The sequence below is a fragment of the Heterocephalus glaber genome, unplaced genomic scaffold (assembly GCF_053883595.1).
Source record: "Heterocephalus glaber isolate CG9 unplaced genomic scaffold, H.glaber_assembly_v1.0 deba00001673, whole genome shotgun sequence".
Classification (NCBI taxonomy): domain Eukaryota; kingdom Metazoa; phylum Chordata; class Mammalia; order Rodentia; family Bathyergidae; genus Heterocephalus; species Heterocephalus glaber.
Genome location: NW_028258410.1, coordinates 10,765,884 through 10,791,141, shown reverse-complemented (window position 1 = coordinate 10,791,141; position 25,258 = coordinate 10,765,884). Strand labels below are relative to the sequence as shown.

Here is a 25,258-nt window from a genome sequence, read left to right as displayed (position 1 = left end):
CCTCCCCGGCACTTTCCTGCCAGACCTGGGCCACAGGTGCCTTCATCACCCCGGCCACTCTGGCAGAAGAACGTGTGGCTCTGCTTCCCGGTGCTGAGATGCGAGCCTACGAGCAGGCGCTGCCCACGGACTTGGTGGTGGGGGGCTGGTGGGGTCTGTTTCCCGCTTCCCGGCCCCGGCCCGTTCTGTCCTCTTCTTTGGAGAAGTCTTCGTGGCTGCGGGACTCCGTTGAGGGGGCAGATGCTCCTCCATCTGCTGCTGTCCTCACCCCCGCCTCTCCTGTCCACTGCTGAGGCCCTGGCCCTGTCCTCTCCCTGCTGGTGACAGTCTGCCTGGTTGTAAGGGGCCAGCCCGCCAGCTGTACCTGGGCAGCGGGGCCTTGGGCTGGCTCTGAACCTCCGCTTCCTCCTCTGAGAGATGGGGGTGCTGCGTGTGCCTCTCACGGGGCGGGGCACTGCAGAGCAGCAGAGGAGGTGCGTGTTTGGTGCACCCCACCCGTAGTTCCAGTGGTGCAGGGACCCGGGCACAGTCCTGGCACGGTGACGCTGAGGGATACCTGAAAGCCGTCCAGCCTGGATTTCCCTACGGTGCAGTGGGTCTCCCGAAGCTTTGTCATAGAACTGGGCAAGGAGTAAGGGCAGTGCTGGTTGGCGGCAGAGGGGCGGGTGATGCTGAGGGTTCCTGAGGGGGCCTGGGATGCAGTCATTGTCCGAGCAGGGGCAGCCTCGGGGGAGCTGAGGCTCTGGGGAAGGCCCCGGAGCCCCGCCCCGTCCCGCCCCACCTTGCCACATGGTGCTCTGCCGCCACCTCCTCCTCTCAGCTCTCAGCCCCAGTGTCCCCCTCTGTGGGGACCCTCGGCCCTCACCCTGCAGGTATCCCAACCCATCTCTCCTCTCAATGTTTTGTCTCTCTCTCTCACTCGCTCTGAAATATTTTTGTCCTCTTTCTGTCTGCCTTGTCCCTGCCTGGCACCACCTGTTCAGGTCCGGGCCTTGGCTGTTTGGTCACAACCTGATTTTGTCTGGCAAAACGGGAGCTCAGGAAAAAAGCATAATAATGGAAATTCTCAACAAGACTTACGGTTTCCCTTCTGCTCTGGGGATGTCCTTTTTAACCGGTGCCATTCCTAATCCAGGCTTGTGTTGGGATGGGTTGATTCAGCTTATGGGGGAAAGAGGGTAGCTTGGATCCCTTTTCTTCCTATTGGGGTTTTAAACAAGTCAGTGTGTTGGAATCACCTCAGCGAGACACACGAGGGAATGGAGCGCCTAGGGAGCCCTGGGCCCCCGACAGACAGGAGGCAGAGCCGCCAGGATCCTCACTGCCTGCCCAGGGTCCTGTGTGCTGGCAGTGGAGGGTTGAGTCTGCAGGTCACACCTGCAAGATGAAACCCTTGCTGTCTGCAGCCCCAGCACCTCAGGCTGGGTTAGGTTTCAGCATGTGCTCAGGGAGTGTTTGTTAAAGGAAGAAGAGAGGCCTCACTCCATCAGGCCTCATGAGTGTCTGAGTTGTCTGCACACTTGTTTCATGTAAATAAGCGTTTGTTGCACAGGTTTTAGGAGCCAGGACTAAAGACACTGGAGCAAGGAACTGGCCAGGGCTGCTCCTGGGACACCTTGGTGGGCAAGAAAGCAGTCAGTCCCTGCAGAGGCAGCCTCAGGCCTCTAGGGGGACACTGTCAGGGGCTCCAGGCAGGGGTGGGACTCCCGTCGCTGAGGGCAGGAAAAGCACTTCAGGCAGGGGACCAGGACTGATGCAGAGACCCAGGGCAGAGGGTGCAGAGACTTGGGGACTAGGAGAGAATGCAGGAGCGGGGAGGAGGTAAAGCCAGGGCAACCGGGCAGGCTGGGCCCTGTTACATCCTCAGGAAGATGGAGCGGAGTGGGGTGATGGCATTGGTCTGGCATGGAGACCCTGCCCTGCTGAGCACGGAGGTGGAGGTGGGATTGAAAGGCCTGTGACAGGCTGTGCTGGCCTTGCTGGCCGAAGCGTGGCCTCACACCTCAGGAGAGGCTCTGCATCCCACACAGGGACCACGTGGCTTCAGGAAGCTGTTTCTAGGCAGAGAAGCGAGGGAGGCTTATCTGTCTGCGCGCAGGACCTTGCAGGGAGGACGTGGGGTGGGGGCCAGACAGAGACTCGCCTGGTCTAGCTGTGGAGCAGGCCCTGGCCCAGCATCTTGGCGTGGGTCAGGCAGTGTCCGGACATGGCTGCGTCCTCTGACCCGCTCCCCAGCCAGCGAGGCCTCGGCCCGGTGACGTCTCATGTCCTCTTGGGCTGTTCCCATGTCCAGGACAAGCTGCGCTCTTCCAAGGTTCCGGTGTGAAAAGCAGCGACCCGGGCCTCCGAGGACAGCTGTCCACACCCACGGGGTCCCCCCACCTCACTACCATCCACCGGCCACTGCCGCCCAGCCGTGTCATAGAGGAGCTGCACAGGGCGCTGGCCACGAAGCACCGCCAGGACAGGTGAGGCCCTGCCCCTGCGTGGGACCCTGTGCTGCCAGAGCTCCCACCAGGGCCAGCCCTGAGGGTCCCAGTTGGGTTTCACACTCTGCTGTCACCAGCTTGAAATTTTTTAACAAGTTCCGAGCAAGGGCTTCACATTTTCACTCGGATTATGTCGCTCCCACTTGGCAGGAAGGGATGGGAGGGAACGTGCATGTGGGAAACTGGCCCCAAGGGCCCTGCATCGGCCCCTCAGGCTGTGGGATGGGGTGGGAGGGGGAGAGGGATTGGCTGGGAGAGATGAGGCTGTCTTCTTTGTTCAGGACCGGGAGGCCTCTAATGCCTCACACACAGGGAGGCTGTGGCCACCGCTCTCACCTTTATTTTGACCGCTGTGGCTCATGGGGAGTTTGTTTGGTGGGATAGTAGAGGAACAGAATGCCGCCCTTGGTTCTCCTGAAGTCCCCCATCCATGGTGCTCGCCATGCACTGGCAAGCTTTGTTGCATGTGTGTTCCATGCTTTGCAGAGTGGTGTCTTTGAACAGCCGCTCACCTGGGGCTCCGGGCCCGTGGTCCTTCCAGAGCTCCCTGCCCGGGTACCCGGGACACCAGCCAAGCAGCTATGTGTATCTGTGGCCACATTTACCATATTTGTTATAAGCCCTTTAGTTTCCAGGTGAAGGGAGTGGTGTATAACCTGAGCTGTTTTTCTGCTTTAGTTTTCAAGGGCGGGAAAGCAAAGGGTCTCCCAAGAAGCGGGTGGACATCCATCTCTCAAGAACGTCCAGCATGGAGCGGGGCGAGGAGACAGAGGAGGCATGGAGCTTTGATGGGGCCTTGGAGAGCAAGCGGACTGCAGCTAAAGAGTCTGAGGAGAACAAGGAGAACTTGATCATGAGTTCCGAGCTCAAGGATGACTTGCTTTTGTATCAGGACGAAGAGGCACTGAATGACTCCATCATTTCTGGTGAGGAGGGCAGGTGGTTCAGTGTTACCAGATGCTGGGGCAGAGAACAATGTGTATTAGTCAGCTTTCCCCATGCCAGGATGTAATACCTAACACCCATAACATAAAGGAAGAAAGGTTTAACTTGGCTCACAGTTTCTGAGGATTCAGTCCCTGGTCAGCTGGCTCCAAGGCAGGAACATCTTGGCAGAAGGGCATGGCAGAGCAAAGCTGCTTAGCTCGTAGTAGCCAGGAAGTAGAGCAGGGGAGCAGTGGCAGAGAGAATGGGGTGAGGGACCAGGCCTAGACCCCAAGACCACACCTCTGTGACCTACCCAGGCACTTGTGTAACTGTGCTCTACCAAGCCCCTGCGCAGATCCCAAACCCAGTCGGCTGACACTCCACCCTAACTGCCACACCATGTTGGAGGTCCTTCTCGGCTAGCATCGGGAGGGACAGGGTGGAGGACCTGCACCTGGAGAAAAAGGAGAGGCCAGACTCATCCTCTGAGGATGAACCTTTTCTGAAATGGCAGGGATTTAAAAAACACTAAGGGAACTTGTACCTGGAGGGTTGAATATTAGTTTTCATGTGTGTTGGAAGACATGTATGGCATACCAGGATATCTGGTAGCAGCTCTGGCCTCGGCTGACCAGATGCCAGTAACATCTGGATGTGTCAACCAAAAATGCTGCGATCACTGCTGCCTGTCCCCGAGGGGCAGAGTCACCCTGGCTTGGGAACCACTGGCCTCGCCTGTGTCTCTCCTTTGCTGTGCGACCTCAGCTAAGTCCCCACCTATTGTGGGCACGGTTCTTAGACACTGATGATGACAGTGGCCACCTCTTTTATGGGGTATTTCTTGTATTCTGGGCACTGATTGAAGGTTTTTATGAGAAACGTGTAGTCTTCAAAGCAACCTCACAGCTCAGTGGCATCACTATTTACAGGTGGAGAAACTGAGGCCCAGGGTGGCCACATGTGTAGCCCAAGGCCTCCCAGCTAATTGGTGCCAGGCTTGGATTTGAACCCAGGCTACCGGCTCTACAGCTCCAGGTCTGGATTAACCCCATCCACCCTCAGCACAGAGCTTGGGACAGCAGGGCCTTGACAGGCAGGACCGGCCTCACCCAAGTGCAGGCGGCAGAAGGCCCTCACCCCAGGAAGGGGCTTCCGGTCCTGTAACGCAGTCAGCAGAGCAGACAGCTGCAAAATTCATTGCCTGAGGACCTCGGGCCCTGCCCAGGTCTGCTGTAACTAGCCAGCCCAGCTACCACTTGGTTGAAGGATCAGAGAGAAGCAAAATTTCCAGCTATTTGCAAATTGAGCTTGTGTGCCACTCCCAGGGCCATAATTTGGGGTTCCCAAGCCCCGGAAATCAAGTGCAGGAAGCTTTTATTACATTCACCAGTGTGTCCATAACTCCCCTAAATCACAAATTTCCGAGATTAAGTGCCCTAGAGGAAAATTCAGTATTGGTTACAGAAAATGTCTACAAACGCTGCTTGTGGAGTTGGGAACAGGCTGGAGGGTGTCGCGTCTGCTGCTGTGGTCAGGTCAAGCCCAGCTACTGGCTTCTCTCCTGTGCCACCATCCTGACTGATGTGTGGGACCGAAGCTGAGGAGCACCAGGCAGTGGCCCAGGCAGGGCCTTGCGATGTCTAAGTGCTCTGCGGGGTGTGCGTTTCCATGCTGTGCTGGATGCAGTGCTGAGTGTGTGGACACCTGCACACACCTGTGCCCATTCACAGGCTCACACATGAGCACTCACTCACGTGTGCGTGTTAACCCAGGACTGCTGACTCTTGGAAGCGACTGTCTTCCAGTCAGCAAAGGCGAGTTTTATAAAGAACCTTTTTCATGCTGTTGCCACCCCAAGGTCCAAGTTTTAATAGCCATCAAGAGAGAGACAAAAATACACACACACACACACACACAGAGTTAACATTTCCTGTCCTGAACCCCAGGGTGGGGGCCATGTGAGCTGACTGGGGCACCGTCCCTGAGCCTGGGGAAGAGTGGGTGAGGGAGATGTGCGGGGGGGGGGGGGGGAGGGCTCTGCAGGGACGGGGCTGCAGGAAGGAGTTTCATGGGGGAGCGAACTTCTCCAGAGCTCTCCAAGCTCCCTGCAGCGCTCACTCACCTACAGACCCATTCTACTGCAGCTAGTCAGTCCCCATTCACCGCAGGCTGCAGGGCTGCCCGAGGTGTGTGTCTCTGTGCCCTGTGCCATGCGGCAGGGCCCTGATGTCAGCGGGGCGGCCGACTTAGCTCAGGCTGCTGTCACACAGCACCATGGGTGGGTGCTTTATAAATACCAGAAACCTTATTTGGAGTCCTGGGGCTGGAAGTGCAGACCCGGAAGCCAGCAGAGCCAGGGTCTGGGCCACAGAGGCTCCTTCTTGCTGCAACCTGGCAAGCTGGAAAGGAGGGCAGCTCCACGTCCCTTCCTACACAGGCGCCCTCTGGCCCAGGTACCCCAAGCCTGCCTCAGATACTGTCCCCTGAGGCTCAGGCCTCTCCCGTGAAGCTGTCAGAGACCCACGCGGATCTTTTCTGGGCTCCATGTTCAGACAGACTCTGCAGGCTTCCATCACAGCACCCGTCTGGGCTCAGTGCATCTCTTTCCAGCTCTGTGACTGGGGACAGGTCTCACTCCTCTGCATCTCAGGAGGTCCGTGAACGGGAGTGAGAACAGAGCTATTAGGAGGCCTGGAGGGGCTGATTCCCCTCAGGGAGTCCCGGCTCGCTGTACTCCGTGGTGTGAGTCTCTCATAGCCCTGATGGTGGTGATAGTGGAGTCCACAGCGACCCTCGTGCCCCTCTGCATGAAGGGTCGGAGCCTCGCTGAGCCAGGCCTCTCGCCACCTGCTCAGGGTCACCTCACAGGAGTGGAGGGAATTGTGGCTGCCAACTTTTTCTGTAGCCCACCGCAGACATGAGTTCTTCCCCCTCCCCCTGGCTAGTTCATTCATTTCTCCAGAGCCTCCATGTCTTGCATCCCCAAAGGTGCACCTGTTCTCTGCCCAGGGATGGATGGACTTGCTCGGCCACTTGGCAGGAAGCAAGGGCAATGGGAACTGCTCACTTTGCGGCCCCGGGAGGGACCAACTGATGGAGCCTTTTTCATCCTTGGGAAGAGAGGCCGTGATACCTGCCGTGAGCCACCCGTCCCAGACCCCACAGCGCGACTCTCAGGCTCCCTGCCTCAGCCCATGGCTCTGCGTTCTGTGACTGACCCTGGCTAGGCCTCCAGGGTCACGGCCCGTGGGGCCCTGCCTGCACCTTGCAAGCGAGAGCTGCTCCTCCTCCATGCAGCTGTGGGGACTCGTGAGCCCCATCGGGCACGAGTACACAGGTGGTGGCCTTGTCCTCTGTGTCCTCCTCGGGAAGAACAAGGGTTCCCTCTGTGGGAGATTCCAGCTCCGGAGCCGCTGCACAACCCTGGGACAGCTGGGGTCTGGGCTCCTTTAATGAACCCCCGTGAGCACAATTGAGAATCAAGTCCTGTGGATAACGTTCAGGAGTGGGCTGGCTGGGCCTCCAGAGCGGGGAGGGGAGCGTCAGGCTGAACCGGGCCTTCGCTTAAGATCCCAGCGCCTGGGCGTGGCTCCCCCACCTCGTGCCTCGTGCGCGCCTCGTGCGCGTTGCCCTCCACAGGCGGAAGTCTGGGTGTCCTGGGGCCGCGGCCTGCCTCATTGCTCAGTGCTTGGCAGTATCGGCGAGTGAGAGTAACTGCAGCCCCACGGTCACCGTGCCCGAGCCCGAGCCCGGGGCAGCCATCGCAGCAGCTGTGAGGTCCTCCCTGTAAGGCTCCGGGCGAGACTTGCTCTGTGAGGACACTGCAGGTCAGTGGGGCAAGGAAAACAAAGCTCAGAGAAGCCCGGGTAGAAGGGGCAGGCTCTGGGGCAGACTCTGGGACAGACACCGGCACATGGTCTCCACCGGATGGGGCTGGGCAGGTAGGATGCTGGCCAGCGCAGGCCTGGGACACAGCAACTCCTGCATGGCTGCCGCAGCCGTAGACCGGTGCCGCCTCCCTGGAGAGGCTTCCAGCCACCGGCACTCTCTGGTCCTGCAGCTTTGCTTCCAGGAATGGGGTCCAAGGGCTCCTGCAGAACAACCTGTGGATGTGAGGATTTCGTGCCATTTGGGGCCCCCCTGTGCTCTGTAGGGTGTTGGGGAGCATCCGTGAGCTTCACCCCCAAATGCCGGTAGCATCCCCCACTGCAGATGTCTTCAGACATCGCTGTGTCCCTGGTGGGGGAGTTCGTTCTGTCCTTGAGAAGCGGGCTGTGTGGGTGTGGACAGGAATAGGACTGTGACGGGAAAATGGGAAATGTTAGGGGGCCAGTTAAGTCAGCCGTGGGCCAGATCTGCAGCAGATTGCTACGCCGTCAGCAGACAAAGTGTGAGCCTTTGGGCTGGAAGTGATCGGAGGGACTCGATGAGGTGATGAGGCGAATTGCCCCATCTTTGTTACCTTTTACATGGACTCACAGGCACATACACCTCCCCAACCACACTCCGTGTCATAGAGAGAGAATACATGAGAGCGTAGGAATTACCCAGTGTGCCTGGACCAATTCAGCACATTTTTGTTATTCAAAATAGCTGATTGAAGCTTGAGACGTGAAAATGTCAGATGCCTGTTTTCAACACTTTATTTCAATTCAGTGTTCAAATGCAGTATGTGAAAAGCACAAGAAAACACTTGTTTGTTCCTCTTTTGACACAGGCTTATTCTCACCTGGGCCTTCTTACTGATCCAGGCTCAGGAAGAATCCACACACTCTGGGCTTCCTCCACCATGTCCAGCCCTCTCTCTAGAAGATGGGGCAAGAACTCTAACCCAGGGCAGGCAGCAGGAATGCTCTTCCTTCTAGGTTGATTTTTCTCCTTGACCCTTTATATTTGCTCCACTCAAGCTTGAGTCCACAGCACTGGCTTACAGACTCCACGTACTTGGTGCTTTCTATGCTTTGTCAATGGCAGGCCGTGGCAAGTGTCAGGGGAGGCAGAAAGAGGGGTTGAAAGATGAAGGTAAAGTTGCAGAGACGTGGCACGGGTGGCACCAAGCACGTGGGGCTCAGTGTGTGGTGCTGGAAGGATCCCGACTCTTAGGCTCTGCCGATGCCCGCACAGGGTTAATGGGCCATTCTGACTCCCGAGAGGCGAAGAGCAGCTGCCCCACCACAGCCATCACCGCTAATGGCAAGAAATGACCCCTCTGGCAAGTTGGGTCTGGTCCTGGGAAGACCATAAATACGCAGTGAATACCCAGGACCCTAGTGTGAGGGTTCTACAGTCTCGTCATTCAGCCCAGGGAGCTGCCCCAGCAGGTGGTGCCTTTCTTTCTAAGTGCTGGGGATTGAACTGAGGGCCTCGTGCATGCTAGGCACGCATTCTCCTACCAAGCTCATTCCCACACCTGCCCCATCCTTGCTCCTGAGCTGGCTGACCGCTGCCCTACTGGCATGCATGTCCACACTGGTCCTGTTTCCCATCTTCTCCACGATAGTCCAGATACTTGCCTGAACTAAGAAGAACCCCCATATTGGATTCCGCCATGAGTGACATTCAGGGCCCTGCTCTACTCAGAGAACAGCGAGGCCGTGTGAGCAGATGAGCATTAGAAACCACCACATAAAGAGGGCTCACAAGTTGCCTAAACACAGAGGGGGTGGCCCTCTTGGAAGGCCCAGGACCCTCCCTTCATGGGCCTGTGGAAAATACATGCTAATGTGTGCTTCGTCTTTCAAATCCCATGTCCCTGCTGGGAGGGCGCATGGAAAAGCCTCTTGCAGTGCTTCACTTTGTAAGGTGAAAAGCTACCTGAGGAAGCAAGGGCTCACCTGAAGCCGTCACCTTGGTGAATTCACAGGACACCAGACCCTCACTGCCTTTTCTTGGAAGGTGGGGAGACCCAGCCATGTCCCTCTTGATGCCGACATGCTTGCTGGCTGCAGAATGCTCCAAGAACCACCAATCACCTGGTGGGGAGCTTGGGGAGGGGCACAGCAGGCTCTGGCTGTCCCTGCTGAGCACTAAGTGGCAGAGCCGTGGGGGTGGGACTCAGTAGATCCAGCGACAGCCACGGCTGCCACAGGGCTGGAACGGATGGAGGATGGATGGATGGGAACCATACTTCCTGTCAGGTGCCTTGGTCAGCACTTAGGTATTCTATTGCTAATCCCCAGCCTTCTCATGTGCAAGGTGTTACTGTCCGTTCTCAAGGGCAGACAGGAAAAGGAACACGCCCTCTCTGAGCCCAGGCCTCTGGCTCCTCCACCTGACTCCGAGTTGGGGAGCACCTTGTAGGTCGGTGAACGAAGTCTGTAGCTGGCCCACAACATGGAGTTGGGCAGGACCCGCCCAGGGGCGACCTCAGGACTGGGGACGGGCAGCAGATGGGAACAAGCAAAGAAAACTTCGGCTTGTGTGTCTCAGAGCACCAAGGCCCAGGCCAGCAGCACTTTCCCCGCACTGGAGATTGAACCCAGGGCCTTCGCACTGAACTGCAACCTTAGCTCTTTTGAAAAATTTTTATTTTGAGACAGGTTGGGCATGAACTTGCAATCCTCCTGTGTCTGCCTCTCAGACTATGGGATTACAGGTGTACAGCATGGTGCCTGGCCCAGCTGCACATCTTTAAAAGAACTGACACGTGTTCCCCCTGGAGGAACTGCACTCCCACCCCGGGGGTCTGGCCTTGGGGCTCCACAGCCTCCCCAGATGAAGTCACTCCTGTGTGCCCATGTGATCGCGTGATCCCACCAGTTGTTTAGCCCTACACTACTGAGGCGTCTGTGAAGGTGTTCTGGAGATGTGAGAATCACCTGCCGTTAATTGACTTAGTGGTTGCCCTCGGTAATGCCTCTTCCAAGCAGGTGAAGGCCTTGACAAATCTGAGGTTTCCCGGCGGAGGAGAGGAAGTTCTGTCTCAGGACTACGTCAACCCTGGCCCGAGACTCCAGCCTGCTGGGCTGCCTTGCCTTGGGGGCTTGTTAGTCCCACACCTGTGTGAGTCATTGCTCTTGTTTGTTTTAGTGGTGGGGATGCACCCAGGGCCTCGTGCATGCTAGGCAAGCATTCTGCCAAGGTACATCCCCAGCCCTTTTCAATTTTATTTTGAGGCAGGATTTCTTAGTCACTTTTCTTGTCCCTGGGACCCAGTACCCGACACTTACAGGAGGAAAGATTTATTTTGGTTTTCAGCCCATGGTTGGCTGGCTCAGAGGCAAGGAGGGTAGGGTGGAAGGGTGCTGGTGGGAGAAAGATGCTCACGTTACAGCGATCCGGAAGCAGAGAGAGAAGGGAGGAGCTGGGACGTGAGATGCGCGCTTCTGGGCCGCACGCCCAGGGACCGCCCCTTCCCACCAGGCCTCGCCTCCCAGCGGTGCATTCAGACGCATGCTCCTCACGCCAAACCTTAGTTCGGGGTCTCACAGAGCTGCCAGGTCCGGGCTTGAACTTGTGATCCTGCTTCAGTCTCCTCAGTAGCTGCATTACAGGCATGGGCCACCACATCCGCGTCTTTATGCACACACTGTACACCACATGTATGTTCACACACACATGTACTTGTGTGTATATACACACACGTTACATGCATGTCTCTGTGGGGTGTGTGTATATTATTTCTGCTTCTTTGGAGAGCTCTAATGAAACGCAGGATCCTAAACTAGCCAAGCTTGAGAATCAGTCTTTTTTTTTTTTGGTACTGGGGATCCAACTCGAGTCCTTGAGCTTGCAAGGCAAGTGGCAGAACCACTAAAGCCCAATCCCCAGCCCGAAGTCTTCTAAATTAACAAATAATAATTGTATAGACTCTATTTTTGGGAGAGCACAATGTGATGTTCCATGACATGAGCAATTTGTGGAATAATCAAACCAGGCTAATGACAAATCCATCACCTTCCATACTTACTTTTTTGTGGTAAAAACATACAATTAACTTTTTAGCGATTTTGAACTGTAGAGTGCATTATTATAGCCACGTCTGTAGCTCATTAGAGATCATTCCCTTTGTCTAACTAGAATGATCTCTTTGACCAAGGTCTCTTTTTTCCCCACCCTCTGGTAACCATTCCGCTTTCTACTCCTGTAAGTTCAGCTCTTAGATTCCAGCTCTAAGAGACAGCATGCAGCATTTGTCATTCTGTGACTGGCTTATTTCTCTTAGCATAAAGTCCTCACGGTTCATCCATGTTGCCGCAAATGACAGAATTTCCTCCTTAACTTCCTTTTAAAAGTCTGAATAGTATTCTGTTGTATACAAATGCCACAATTTTTGTTCATTTATCCAGTGATGATGGTACATGGGTTGCTGACATATTTTAGCTATTGTGAATGAGGGTGCAGTAAACATAGGCGTGCAGGTATCTCTAATGCATACCGATTTCAGTTCCTTTGTATATGTGCTCAAAATGGGATTGCTGTATCATATGTAATTCCACTTTTAGTGTTCAGAGACACCTCCATCTTGTTTTCCATAATGTGTGCATTAATTTACACCCCTACCAAAAGTACACAGAGCCTTTTTCTCCACATCTGTGCCAACACGTGTCTTCTTTTTCATAATAGTCTTTCTAACAGGCATGAGGTGATAATATCATTGTGGTTTTATTTTTATTTATTTTTATTTTTTTTGGTACCAGGGATCGAACTCGGGTGCTTGCGCAGTAGGCGGCGAAACCACTGAGCTAAATCCCTGGGCCCTCGTTGTGGTTTTAATTTGCATTTTTCTCTGATGGTTAGAGGTCATGTGCAAATATAAATGTATATATATTATTTTCAGAAATGTCTATTTACATTGTTTCCTCCATTTTTAAAGACCTGGGTTCTTTGCTTCCTTGCTCTTGGGTTGTTCACATTCCTTGTGCACTTTGGATATAAGCCTCTTATCAGGTAGATGGTTTGCATATACTTTCTCCCCATCTGTGGGCTCTTTAGCTTGTTTCCTTAGCTGTGCTTTTTAATTTGATGCAATCTCATTTGTTTAATTTTGCTTTGGTCTTTACTTTTGGGATCATATACAAGACATATTTGTGGACAATGTTGTGGAACATTTCCCCGTTTTCCTCTAGTAATGTAGCAGCTTCAGGTCTTATGTTTAAGTCCTTAATCCATTTCACAGTGACTTTTGTATGCGGTGTGTGAAAAGACTTCAGTTTTGTTCTTCAGAATATAGGTATCCAGTTTTCTCGATGCCATTTATTAAAAGGACTGTCCTTTCCGATTGTATATTCTTGCCATCTTAATGGAAAATCAGTTAGCCTTAGAAGCAGTTTGTTTCTGGGCTCTTTCCTGTTCTACCTGTCCATGTATCTGGTTTTGTGCCGGCCTGGTTGTTTGGATTAGGACAGCATTGTAACAGATTTTGGGTTCAGGCAGTGTGATGCCTCTGGCTTTGTTCTTTCTGCTGACCATCAGTTTGGCTAGTTGAGGTCCTTTATATTCCCAGACAGGTTTTAAGATTTGTAAAATTTCAGTACATACTTATTTCACTTTGTTGGTGAAATTGATCCCTAAGTATTTTTATGCTACCCTGAATGGGATTGATTTCTTAATTTCTTTTTCAGACAGTTCATTGTTAATGTGTTAAAAAGCTGGTTTTTTGTATGTTGATTTTTGTATCCTGAAACTTTACTGAATTTGTAGATTTATTGTGAGATTTTTTTTTTTTTTGGTAGCGTCTTTAGGGTTTTCTCAGTATAAGACATTGTCATCCTCAGAGTTTTAGCCTTCCTTTCCAGTTTGGATGCTTTTTCTTTTTTCTTTTCTAATTTCACCGGATAGAACATTCAGTACTTTGTTGACTGGAAGTGGTGGGAGTTGCCAACCTTGTCTTGTTCCTGATCTTATAAGAAAAGCTTTCAGCTTTTCACCGTGGAGTGGGTTAGCCGTGGGCTTGTCATTTTCACTGAGTCGAGGGACATTTCTTCTATGCCTTGTCTGAGACGTGTAACTGCGCAGAGGGACCTTGCTGAGCACCTGTCAGGGCAACTGCTGCAAGTCCTGAGAACCACACGGAGCACACGGGCCTCTTGGTCCTGCTTAGGCCTCAGCCCAGCTCTGTCAGGTCTGCAGAATTCTCAGGTCCAAGCCCTGTCCCCAACGCAGGCTGTTTGCTGCGAACAACTCCGTCTACCAGGAGTGACTGAGGTCGAAAGGGTTGACCCAGAGCTGCAGGCCGAGCACTGCCATCGGCTTCATGCCTGGGAATGGCGGGTCGGACTCCTCGCTAAAGCGGGAACAGGAGAGTGTGGGCAGACCAAATGTCCATCCTGTGCGCTCACGAGAGGAGTTCTGTCCCACTTAGGGTCACACATGGACCATGCAGCCATTCTGGTGTGTTAGTGAGCACCTCCCGCATGTGTGGTGAGCAAAACCAAGTCACAGCTGCAAAAGGAGACAGGCAGTACCTGGGTGTCCATCAGGCCACTGTGTCCCTGGCCGGTTATGCTGCACAGTACACGGGACCTGACCCACAAAGCCTTTTGTGTCTTGACATCCCTCTTCGTCCACTGCTTCTGAGGAAGCCCGGGCAGGAATCGGCTTTTCTGTTTACTTGTAGGGAATAAAATGTCACATGTTCTCTGACTCCTAACTGCCATTCAGATTCAGAAATCAGAATATGCTTCCACTGTTACAAGCACACTTCCAAGTTGGTTTGCTATTTCACTGCCCTGCTCCAGCCTAGCCCCTCCGCAGAGGAGGCCTGGCAAGGTGGCCTCACCACTCACCCTGCTCAGTGCCCCAGAGCGGAGGCCAGCCTGGGATCTGGTGGCCTTGGCTGGGCTCCAGGCCCTGAACACCTCTCAGAATTCATTCATTCAGGTCCCCACATGTGTGGCCTTGGGGCTGCCACATCTCCGTGAGCCTCAGTTTCCTCTCAGAGAAGGACATGTTCATCTTCCCATTGAGAATCTGACAAGCCAATGATGGGAGGAGATCAACCCAGGCCCTGCTGGGGTGGGGACTGAGATGGTGTCTCTGGCCTCCTCACATCTTTCCTTAAGATGAGCAGATGGATGAGCTGGAAGCAGCTGAGAGACAGAGCCTTCCAGAACCTGCTGCAGCTGTCCTGAGGAATGAGCAAAAGAGGCTGGCCGGGTACTCGGCATGATCCTTCGCCCAGCCGGTCACTGGTGTGTGACAGGTGCTTACTGAGGTCTTTCCATGCAGTTAACAGATGCTCAGGGAAATCACTCTGTGCATTTAGCAGGTGTTTTCGGAGGTCTCCTATGCACTTAGCAGGTATCTCGCTGTACGGACAACAGGTGTGTGTGGAGCTGACAGGTGCTCATGGAGCTCTCTGTGGTTAACACATCATCTTAGCCCTTTTGTGCTGCAATAGCAAAATGCCCGAGACTGGCTTGTTTACAAAGAACAGAAGTTTATTTTCTCCTAGTCGTGAAGCCTGAGAAGTCCGAGATCAAGGTGCTGTGAGCTTTGTTGTCTGGTGAGAGCCATGTCCTCCAGAAAGGAGGGGTTTGTCCTCATGGAGATAGCAGACTATCCCCTGAACGGACACAATCTGAGAAGATAATTTTTTATTTTAATATAGTACATGTAGGTATTAATTAAGAAAATATAAAAACACTCATCTTAGTTGTATTAAAAAGAAACAAAATTTCATAACAAAATAATTGGAGAATACCAATAATATACTGTGTACCATAATCTGTTTTAATAATTTTTAAATTTTATTAGTACGTGTTTACAATTCATGCAGTTCATCATCACCTTGGGGAGTGGTCACACGTACATATTCCAGTTTGTCTTTTTAATCCCCTTTCCCTTCTCTCCCCTTCTCCTCTGATTCCCTTTTCCCCTTTTTCATACTTGTTGGTAGTACTTTTCTTAGCTCATGTCATGGCTACCAGGTCTGCACTAATGGGTTTTTAGCATCCGGTCCACGGCACATTTTCATTCCTCTCATTGCCCTTCCCTCCTACACCCCTTGCCCTGGTTCCCTTGGATCACTTTCCATAGGCTTAAAGGAACAGTCAAAATGTCACTCAGGGTGTAAGTCACAGACAAGAATCCCTTTCACAAAAAGAAACAGATAATAGTGCAAAACCTTCTTTTCAATGAACTAAGAGAGACTGGTAGTGTAAATGAAACAAATTAGCATATATATTTAAATATTTTTAGAACAACAGAATAGAAAATTTGGGGAATCATTTGAACTTCTGCCTACTGCCTATTTCTCTACCTTCAGTTTTGCTCTTTATTTGTAAGTATATATATATATTTTTTGAGTTTCTTATATAAGAGGAACCATGTGATATTTAAGCTTGCCTGTCTGACTTGTTTTACTTGATATGTTCTCAAGTAGCATCCATTTGCCTAAAAATGCCTCAAGTTTATCTTTATGACACAATAATACCCCATTGTATATAAAAACCACATTTTCCTTATCCATTCATCAGTTGATGGATATGTACACTGGTTCCAAGCTCTAGCTATCACAAATTGTGCTGCGATCTACATGGGTTTGCATGTATCTCTGTTAACATGATTTTAACATTTTTGGGAAGATATCTAGAAGGGGGATAGCTGAGTCAAATGAAATTTCTATTTTTAGTTTTTTGAGAAATCGCTACCCTGATTTCTATAGTGGTTTTTCTAGTTTACATTCCTATCAACAATGTAGAAGAGATTTTTTTCCCCACATCCTCACCAGCGTTTGTTACTATTAATAACTCTTGATGGGAGCCATTCTTTCTAGGATAAGATTGTATCTTAATGGGGTTTTTTGGGGGGGTTATTTTTGTACCAGGGATCAAATTCGGGACCTTGCACTTGTGAGGCAGGTGCCAGAACCACTGAGCTAAATCCCTGGCCTATCTTAATGTAGTTTTAATTTGCATTTCTCTTATAGCCAGTCATGTTGAACATTTTTTATGTGCTTACTGGACATCTGTACTTTCCTTCTTGTGAGAAGTGTCTATACATTTTGGTTGCCCAGTTTTTTATCAGGTCTTTTATTTGGGGGAGTCTAATTTTTTTTGAGTTTTTTATATATTCTAAATGTTAGTCCACTGTCAGTGGAAGCATTGGCAGAATTTTTTCCAGTTCTTTCACCTGTCCCTTCACTGTGCTGGTTGTTTCCTTTGCTGTGCAGAAGCGGTTTAATTGGATATGATCCCATTTGTTGGTTCTCAGTATTTCTTCTTCCACTGGAGTTCTCTGTTCAGGAAGTCCTTGCCTACACCTATGTCTTCAAGAGTTTTACCTATTTTATCTTCTAGCAGATTCTTTGCTTTAACATTTAGATCTCTGATGCAATTTGATTTTAGTTAGTACATGGTGAGATATATGGATCTATACTCGATCTTCTGCATGTGGATATCCAGTTTTCCCAGTACCATTTTTTGAAGAGGCAATCTTTCCTCCAGTGTATGTTTTTTGCCCCTTTGTCAAAGATCAAATAATTCAAAGTGTCTAGGGTTATTTCTGCTTCCTCTATTCTATTCCATTGATCTACATTTCTGTTTTTTGTGCCAGTACCATGCTTTTTTTTTTAAATCACTGTAGCTTTTGATATAACTTCAAATCTGGGATAGTAATGATTGTTGCTTTGCTATTGTTACCTAGAATTTCTTTTGCTATTTTGGGTCTTTTCTGGTTCCATGGAGTTTTAGATTGTTTATATAGATCTGTGAGAATATTGTTGGTATTAGTACAGCCATTTTTACTATATTAGTTCTGTCTATCCAGGAATATGGGATATCTTTCCACTTTCTGATGTCCTCTTTACTCTCCTTTTACAGAGTGATATAATTTTCTTTGTAGAGGTCTTTAACTTTCTTAAGTTAATTCCTAAGTACTTGATTTTTCTTGATGCTATTGTGAATGGTGGTATTTTCCTAATTTCTTCCTAGTGAATTCATTATTAGTGTATAGGAATGCTATTGATTTTTGTGTGGTTATTTCATATCCTGCTACTTTGTTGAATTTGGCTATTCATTCTAGTCTTTTGGTGGAATTTTTTGGATCTTGTAGGTATAGGATCATGTCACCTGCAAATAATTATATAGTCATCCTTTTTTATATGTATTTCTTGTATTTCTTTCTCTTGCCTGGTTGCTTTGGCTAATGTTTCAAGGGTTGTGTTGAACAGGAGTGGTAATGAATTTAGAGAGAAGGCTTTCAATTGCCCCTTTTTAATATGATGTTGGCAGTAGGTTGGTCATAAATGGCTTTTATCAGATTGAGATGAGTCCTTCTGTACCTGTTTTCTTCAGGGTTTTTTATCATGAATGGCTGTTGGATTTTGTTAAAGGGCTTTGGTACACCTATTAAGACAATCATATGATTTTTGTGCTTGCTTTTCTTTATGTGATGAATTACATTTATTTATTTGCATATATTGAACCATCCTTGCATCTCTGGGATGAAGCCTGCTTGGTCATACTATATAATCTTTTTGATGATTTGCTGCATTCTGTTTCCCAGTATCTTGTTGAAAATTTTTGCATCTATGTTCATTAGAGAGATTTGTCTGTAGTTTTCTTTTTGGTTAGATTCTTATCAGGTTTTAGGATCAGAGTAATGCTAGCTTCCAAGAATGATTTTGGGAATACTCCTGCCCTCTTAATTCCAAAAAAATTTGAGGAGTGTTGGTGTTAAATTTTCCCTGAAGTGCTTGTACATTTTGTCTGTGAATCTTTCAGGCCCTGGGCTTTTCTTAATTGGTAGGTTTGATTTTTGAAGCTTCTTTGCTTGGTTTTGGTAATTCATATTTATCTAGGAGTCTCGTCATTTCTTATGAGTTCTCAGATTGCTTGGCATATATGTTTGTGAGGGAGTTGATATTAATTTTCTGAACTCAGCAGTGTCCATTGTGATTTGTGTCTTTCCTTTCATTTATTTATTTATTGGTTAGATTGGCTAAGGGTTTGTCTATTTTGTTTATCCTTTCAAACAACCAGCTCTTCAATTCATTGATTCTTTTTATTGCTTTTTAGACTCCATTTCATTAATTTTTTAAAATCTGGTTTTTATAATTTATTCCTAGTACACGGTTTGAATTTGGGTTGTTCTTGTTTTTCTAGGGTCTTGAGATGCATCATTAGGTTATTAATTTGGGCTTGTTCTATTTTTCTGATTTGTGCATTCACAGATAGTACACTGCCCTTGTAGGACTGCTTTTATTGGATCCTATAAGTTCTAGTAGATTGTACTAGCATTGTTATTCAATTCTAGGAACTGTCTTATTTCTTCCTTAATTTCTTTTGTGACCAACTGGTTATTCATTCAAGAGTGTATTGTTTAATTCCCATATATTTCCATAGTTTCTGTGGTTTCTTTTGCTTTTGCTTTCTAGTTTTATTGTACTGCGATTGGATGAGATAATATGTGTGGGATAGCTTTGATTCTTTTGCATTCACTTGTGCATTTTTTATTAGCTAGTATGTGGTATGTCTTAGAGAAGGTACCATGTGCTGCCAAAACAAATGTGTATTCTGTTGTTGTTGGGTGGAGCACTCTGTATGTATCTATTAAGTCCATTTATTCAAAGATTTGGTTCAACTCGTATTTCTTTGTTGATTTTTTTAGTTGATCTATTTGTGATAATTTGATATTTAGGTCCCCAGCTATAATTATATTGATGCTTATCTGGTTTTTTGTGTCCTTTAGAGTTTGCTCTATGAGTTGGGTGCACTGTGGTTTGTTGCATATATATTTATAGTCGTTATCTCTTCCTGTTGAATAGTTCCATTAACCAATGTGTAATGTCCTTCTTTGCTTCTTTTGATCAGCTTTGGCTGAAAATCTACTTTGTCTGTCAATAGGATAGCAACTCCTGCTTGTTTTGGTGATCCTGTTGCATGGAATATTGCTTTTTATCCTTTGACTTTTGAATTTAGTCTATGAATATTTTGTGTTAAATACTTCTTATATACAGCATACCATTGGATTTCTTTTCTTGATCCATTCTACTAATCTGTGTCTTTTAATAGGCAAATTGAGTCCATTCACATTGATAGTTATAATTGATAAGTATGGACTTGTTCCTGTCATTGTATTATTTACCTGTTGTTGTTGTTTTGCTTTCTTTCCTATCTAATTAGTGTCCCTACCTGATATATTCATTCTATTGGACCTTTTGGCATTGTTGGCTTCTTTGTCTCTTTTTAGGATATCCTTGAGAATTTTTGAAAGGCTGTTTGGTCATGAATTCCTTTAGGTTATTCTTTATCATGGAAATATCTTATTTTTCCATCAATTTTGAAAGATAATTTTTTATGGTATATCAGTCTGGCTTGACAGTTGTTTTCTTTTAGGACTTGAAACATTTCATTCTATGTTCTCCTTGCCCTTAACATTTGAGTTAAGTCTGTTTTAATTCTGATGGGTTTTCCTGTATAAGTGATTTGTTGCTTCTCTCTAGCAGCTTTTAAAACTCTATTTTTATGTTGGATTTCTGATATTTTAATTATGAGGTGGCTTGGAGTGTTTTTGTTTTTTGTTTTGTCTTCTGATCAGGGTATTCAGGGTTCTGTACATCTCACTTATCTGTATGTTACCTGTAGGTTCTTTTTCCATGTCTGAAAAGCTTTCTGCTATTCTGTAAACAGGTTTATTTTTATGTCCTTTGTGCTGTCTCCTGATTTTTCATTTATTCCAATATTTCCCATATTAGTCTTCTTTGAGTCATCCGGCAGCTGTTGGATCCATTTCTCACACTCTCTTGTGTTTTTGCGATACCCTTCATTAACTGATCACTAACCACAGCCCTGTCTTCTGAGTCTGACACCCTGTCCTCACCTTGGTCACTTCTGCTGCCCATTCTTCCAATCATATTTTTGGTATCTGGGAATTAAACTCAGAGCTTTCTTACTGAGCTATGTCCCCAGCCCCCCCCCCTTTTTTTGGTACTGGGGATCGAACTCGGGACCTTGTGCTTGCAAGACAGGTGGGGGAACCACTGAATAAATTGCCAGCCCTCCAATCATATTTTTAATGTCCTAGGCTTCTATTTGGAGCTTTTTATGGATTCCCATTCTTTTCTGTGTGTGGCATTCATGTTTTGCATCTTTCTTTCAAGCCACAAGGTATTTTTAGTCTTCTCTAGACTTACTAATCACTTGTCTCACTACAGTCATCGTCTGTTACACCTCCTTTGAATTCACCAAGCACCTTACTGTTTTTACCTCCTTTGGTGCCCTTCAGACGTTTCTGCTGTGTGATTCATGTTTTCCTCCCCCTATGCCCTCTAGATCAGCTCTCGGGGAGTTGGGAGTTTTGGGGGGGCATTTTGCTGCCTTGTCTTCTCATGTTTCTATTTTTTGTTTTCTGTGCTCTGTGCTTGGATTTGCACTACTTTGGCCCACTACCTGGTTCTTCAAGAATGGGCCATAGTGTTATTTGTGAACCCCAGGCATATAGAGAAACCAATTGATAGCAAAAGCCATATAACCTTGGCTCTAGTAGGAAAGTCAGAGACAATAGCACGGAATATAAAGTGATTATCAACAGACTCTAAGAACCACTCATAAACCACCCATTAACAAAGCAAGGAGGTCTATGGTTTTAGTATGCACACATAGGCAACCCAGATAGTGGCCTCCAGTATATCAGACCATTGGTTTCTGCTGGATGTAGGGAGTGGTGCAAGAGGTCAAGCATACCACTGGACTAAATGCTGTCTCCTTCAGATCCACGCCTTCAGCAGGTTACACTCACCACCCACCGTACTTGGCCTCCTACCACTAAATACAAGGCCTGCGATCTTCCTGGCCTGAGCTTGAGTTCCTTAGAGGATCTCAGGAGATCTTTGTCTAGCTCTTATCTTCTCCAAGCTTGTCTCCCAAGACTGCCTCTCACTGGTCTCTGTGGGAGGGTAACAGGTCAGCCCTGTAGTGAAACTCTCCCCTGGGGTGTTGGTCTTGTCCACAGTTGGGCTGTCAACTTTTGGCTGTCAGTTCTGCTGCCCAGTGCCGAGGAGAACCAAGGTCCAGACCTGGCTAGGACTTGGTAGTTGGTCCACTCTGCTCCTCTCCAACTTGGGTCACAATGCAAGATGTCCAGGGACGGTGCAGTGTATGCAGGCAGGCAGGGCAGGGCCTGTTCTCTTGAGAACATAATTTTTTTATAAGATCACGATTTGCTGCTCTTTTATATGGTTATCTGCAGGGCTGCCTTTAATCTATGACTCGCTTATAGGGCTTTACTGAAGTATAACTGAAATACAAAAGGCTGAAAACATATGCAAGTTTTATGACATTGAGTTCTGACGTGTATATACCTGTGCTAACTTAATTGTGATGGTTTCACATCTATCACTCCTCCAAATTTTCTTCTGTTTCCCTCCAGCTTCTACATGACACCTCTTCCCTGTCCCATTGACAGTGACATGGAGCATTTTTTATTTATTTATTTATTATTTTTGGTACCGGAGATTGAACTCAGGACCTTGCTCTTGCAGGGCAGATGTGGAACCACTGAGCTAAATCCCCAGCCCTTGCATTTTTTATATACTTACTTCCTACCGTACCATCTTTGGTGGAATATCTATTCAAACATTTTGTCTAATTTTCAAAATGACATTTTTAAAAACTTGTTTTCTTATGTTCTGAGAATTCATTATAAAATTTAGATGAATGTCTTTCACCAGACACATGTTTTGCAAACATTTCAAACTAGTCTGTGGATTGCTTTTTAATACTTCTGTCTTTGGAAGGGCAGAAGTTATTAATGTGATGAAGGCTGATCTATCAATTCATTCTACTATGGCTTATACTTCTTCTTTTTAAGAAATCTTTGCCAAACCCAGGGTCACGAAGGTTTTAATTTTAGGTTTTACATTTGTCTATGATTCATTTTGTTGCACAAATGTTGTGCATGGTGTGAGTTATAAATCAAAACTGATTTTTTACAGGTGAATATCCAAATAGGCAGTACCATTCGCTGAAAAGACAAAAATACTCTCTTCACTGAAATACTATTGTACCCTTGTCAAAAATGAATTGTCTAATTCTAGATACACAAGTGGCTTGATTTCTGAACTTTCTATTCTGTTCCATTGATTCGATGCTTTACTCCAGTATCACACTGTCTTGATCATTGTAGCCTTACAAATTGTGAAACCAAATATCTTAGCCCCTCAAGTTTTTTCTTTTTGAAAATTGTTTTGATTAATTTTGATCCTTTAGCCCTCCACATGCATTTTAGAATCAGTTTATCATTTTACACACACACACACACACGCACACACACAAAGGGCGTGCGTGTGCACCTACTGGAATTTTGACTGGGTTTGTGTTGGATCTCTAGATCACTTTGGGAAGAACTGCTACCATAATAGTTTTGAGTCTTTCATGTCATAGACATGGTATTTCTCCCCATTTATTTAGGTCATTTAAAAAATTCCTTGATAAATGTTTTGTAGTTTTCAATGAACAAGTATTTCACGTCTTTTTTACCAGAAACTTGTCTGAGTATTTTGTATTTGGGAAGCTATTTATCTAGCGTTTTTAATTTCAGTTTGATTGTTGCCAGTGTATGGAAATATAACTATAGTTCTTCTGATGTGGCAACATTGTATCCTACAACCTTTGCTAATTTTGCTTAGCTGTTCTAATGGCATGCCGTTGGATAGTCTACATAAATAATCACATTGAGAATGTAGACAATGTAATTATTTTCCAGTATGAATCTGGTTTCCTCATTTTTTGCCTTATTGTACTGTTTAGGGCTACCCGTGTAAAGCTTAATAGAAGTTCGATATTCTTTTTTTTTTTTTTGGTACCAGGGATCGAACTCGGGTCTTTGCGCTTACGCAGCAGGCAGCCAAACCACTGAGCTAAATCCCCGGCCCCAGAAGTTCAATATTCTTGTCCTCATCTTAGAGGAAGAATATTCTTTTCTTTTTTAATCTGTTACTTTTATCAATCTTTTCAAAGAACCAGCTTTTGATTTGGATAACTTTATTGTTTTTCTGGTTTGGGTTTTGCTGATTTCTGCTCTGATCTTTAGTATCTCTCTATCCCCCATTTGTGATTTTTTTTTTTTGCTCTTCTTTTTCTTGTTATATTTCTTTTTTAATACAGACATTCACTACCATAAATTTTCCTCTTAGTATTACTTTGATGTAATGTATTTTGATTGGCTTTAACACACTTTCTAGTTTCCTATTTGAATGCTTCTTGGAACTGTAGGTTATACTTAGTTTCCAAATATTTGGGTAGATTTCTAGAGATCTTTTTGTTATTGATTTCCAGTTTAATTCCACTCTTCTCAGAGAACATGTTTTGCATGACTTAAGTCCTTTGAAATTTATTAAGACAAAATATGGTCTGTCTTGGTAAGTATCATAAATGGTATGTGTGTGTCATTAATGTTAGATCAGATTGGCAATGTTGGTAGTGTTATTCAAGTCTTCACAATACTTACAGATTTCTGTTGACTTGTTGTATGAATTAGAGAGGAATTTTCACAGCTCTGTATGTTGATTAAGCTCTCAGAAGTTTTATCAGATCTTTATGCCCTCCTGGTGAAGTTATTGCTTTATAATTATGAGATGACCCTTTCTATCTCATGCTCTGAAGTCCACCTTATCTGATATTAACATACTCATTTCAGCTTTGCTTTATTAGTGTAAGAATGGTATATTTATCATCTGTTTGTATCTGTTTAAAGTGCATATTTTGTAGGGATCATTTTCTTTGATCTTGATTTTTAAACCATTTTGATAATCTTTAACTAGTGTGTTCAAAATATTTACATTTGATATGATTGATTTTATTAGGTTTGAATCTAGCATCTGGCTGTTTATTTTCCACATGATTTGTTCCACATGATTTTCACTCCTCTTTCTGCCTTCTTTTGCATCAGGCTTGCTGTTCTATTTTATCTCTTCTGTTGGCTTTAACTGTAACTCTTCATTCGGGTCTTCAGAAGCTGATTGCTTTAGTGTTTAGTATGCATCTTTCTTTTCTTTTCTTTGTTTTTTTTTGGTACCAGGGATCAAACTCAGGACCTTGTGCTTGCGAGGCAGGCAGCAGAACCACTGAGCTAAATCCCTGGCCCGAGTATGCATCTTTCTTATTGCTGTCTTCAACTGTTATACCACTTGGCCCTAGAGAAGTACATTCCTTCTTTCCTTTGCCAACCTTTGTTCTGTCATTGTCATCTCCTCTGCCCCTGCAATATGCCCCTCATACTATATCGCTACTATTATTGATAAAGCCAGTTCTTTTTAAAGAAAAATAAGTATGTATATATTTACGCTGTGGTTACCATTTCCAGGACTCTTCTCCTTGCTCAGACTCGGGGTTTCATCTAGTGCCGTACCTCCAAATGCAAAGATTTCTTTTGTTATTTCCTGTAGTGCTGGTCTGCTAGTGGTTAACTCTGATGATAGCTTTTGTATATCCACAGAAACATTCATTTTGCCTTAATTTTGCAAGATATTTCTGCTGAATATGAAGTTGACTGAACTATCTGTTTCCCCTCTCCAGGACTTTAAAGATGTTGCTCCAGGGTCTTCTCACTTGAGTTGTTTCTGACATGACATCTCCTGCCACGTTTCCTCTGTCTGTCTCTAACACGTGTCTTTCTCTCGATGCTGCTGTTTTCCTCATTCTCACTGGTTTCAATCACGATGGCCTTGACACTGTCTTCATCATGATGCCTGAGGTTCAAGGAGCTTTGCCTGCTGCTTCACAGATGTATTAACTTTGGATGGCATGCAATGTGAATTTATTTTCGTGATTGTTGGATTCTTTTCTATTCCTGTAAATATTCTTGAACTTCATTCTAGGAAGCATTTCATTGACTTGCAAACAGTCAAATTCATCCAATTCTGGCTTTTAGGATATCTTCGATAGAACCAGAGTGGTGCT

At 46.8% G+C, this 25,258-nt stretch overlaps 1 protein-coding gene across 4 annotated transcripts in view; it reads left to right on the top strand.

The window, feature by feature from the left end:
* The window catches only part of Phactr3 (phosphatase and actin regulator 3), a 214,529-nt gene that overhangs the window by 143,434 nt on the left and 45,837 nt on the right, over window positions 1–25,258 (top strand). For all 4 annotated transcript variants that reach the window (XM_004840977.2, XM_004840976.3, XM_087197520.1 and 1 more), the window contains 2 exons: window positions 2,294–2,468; window positions 3,168–3,415. In XM_004840977.2, coding sequence (XP_004841034.1) covers window positions 2,294–2,468; window positions 3,168–3,415 — 423 coding nt within the window. The remainder of the gene's footprint in view (window positions 1–2,293; window positions 2,469–3,167; window positions 3,416–25,258) is intronic.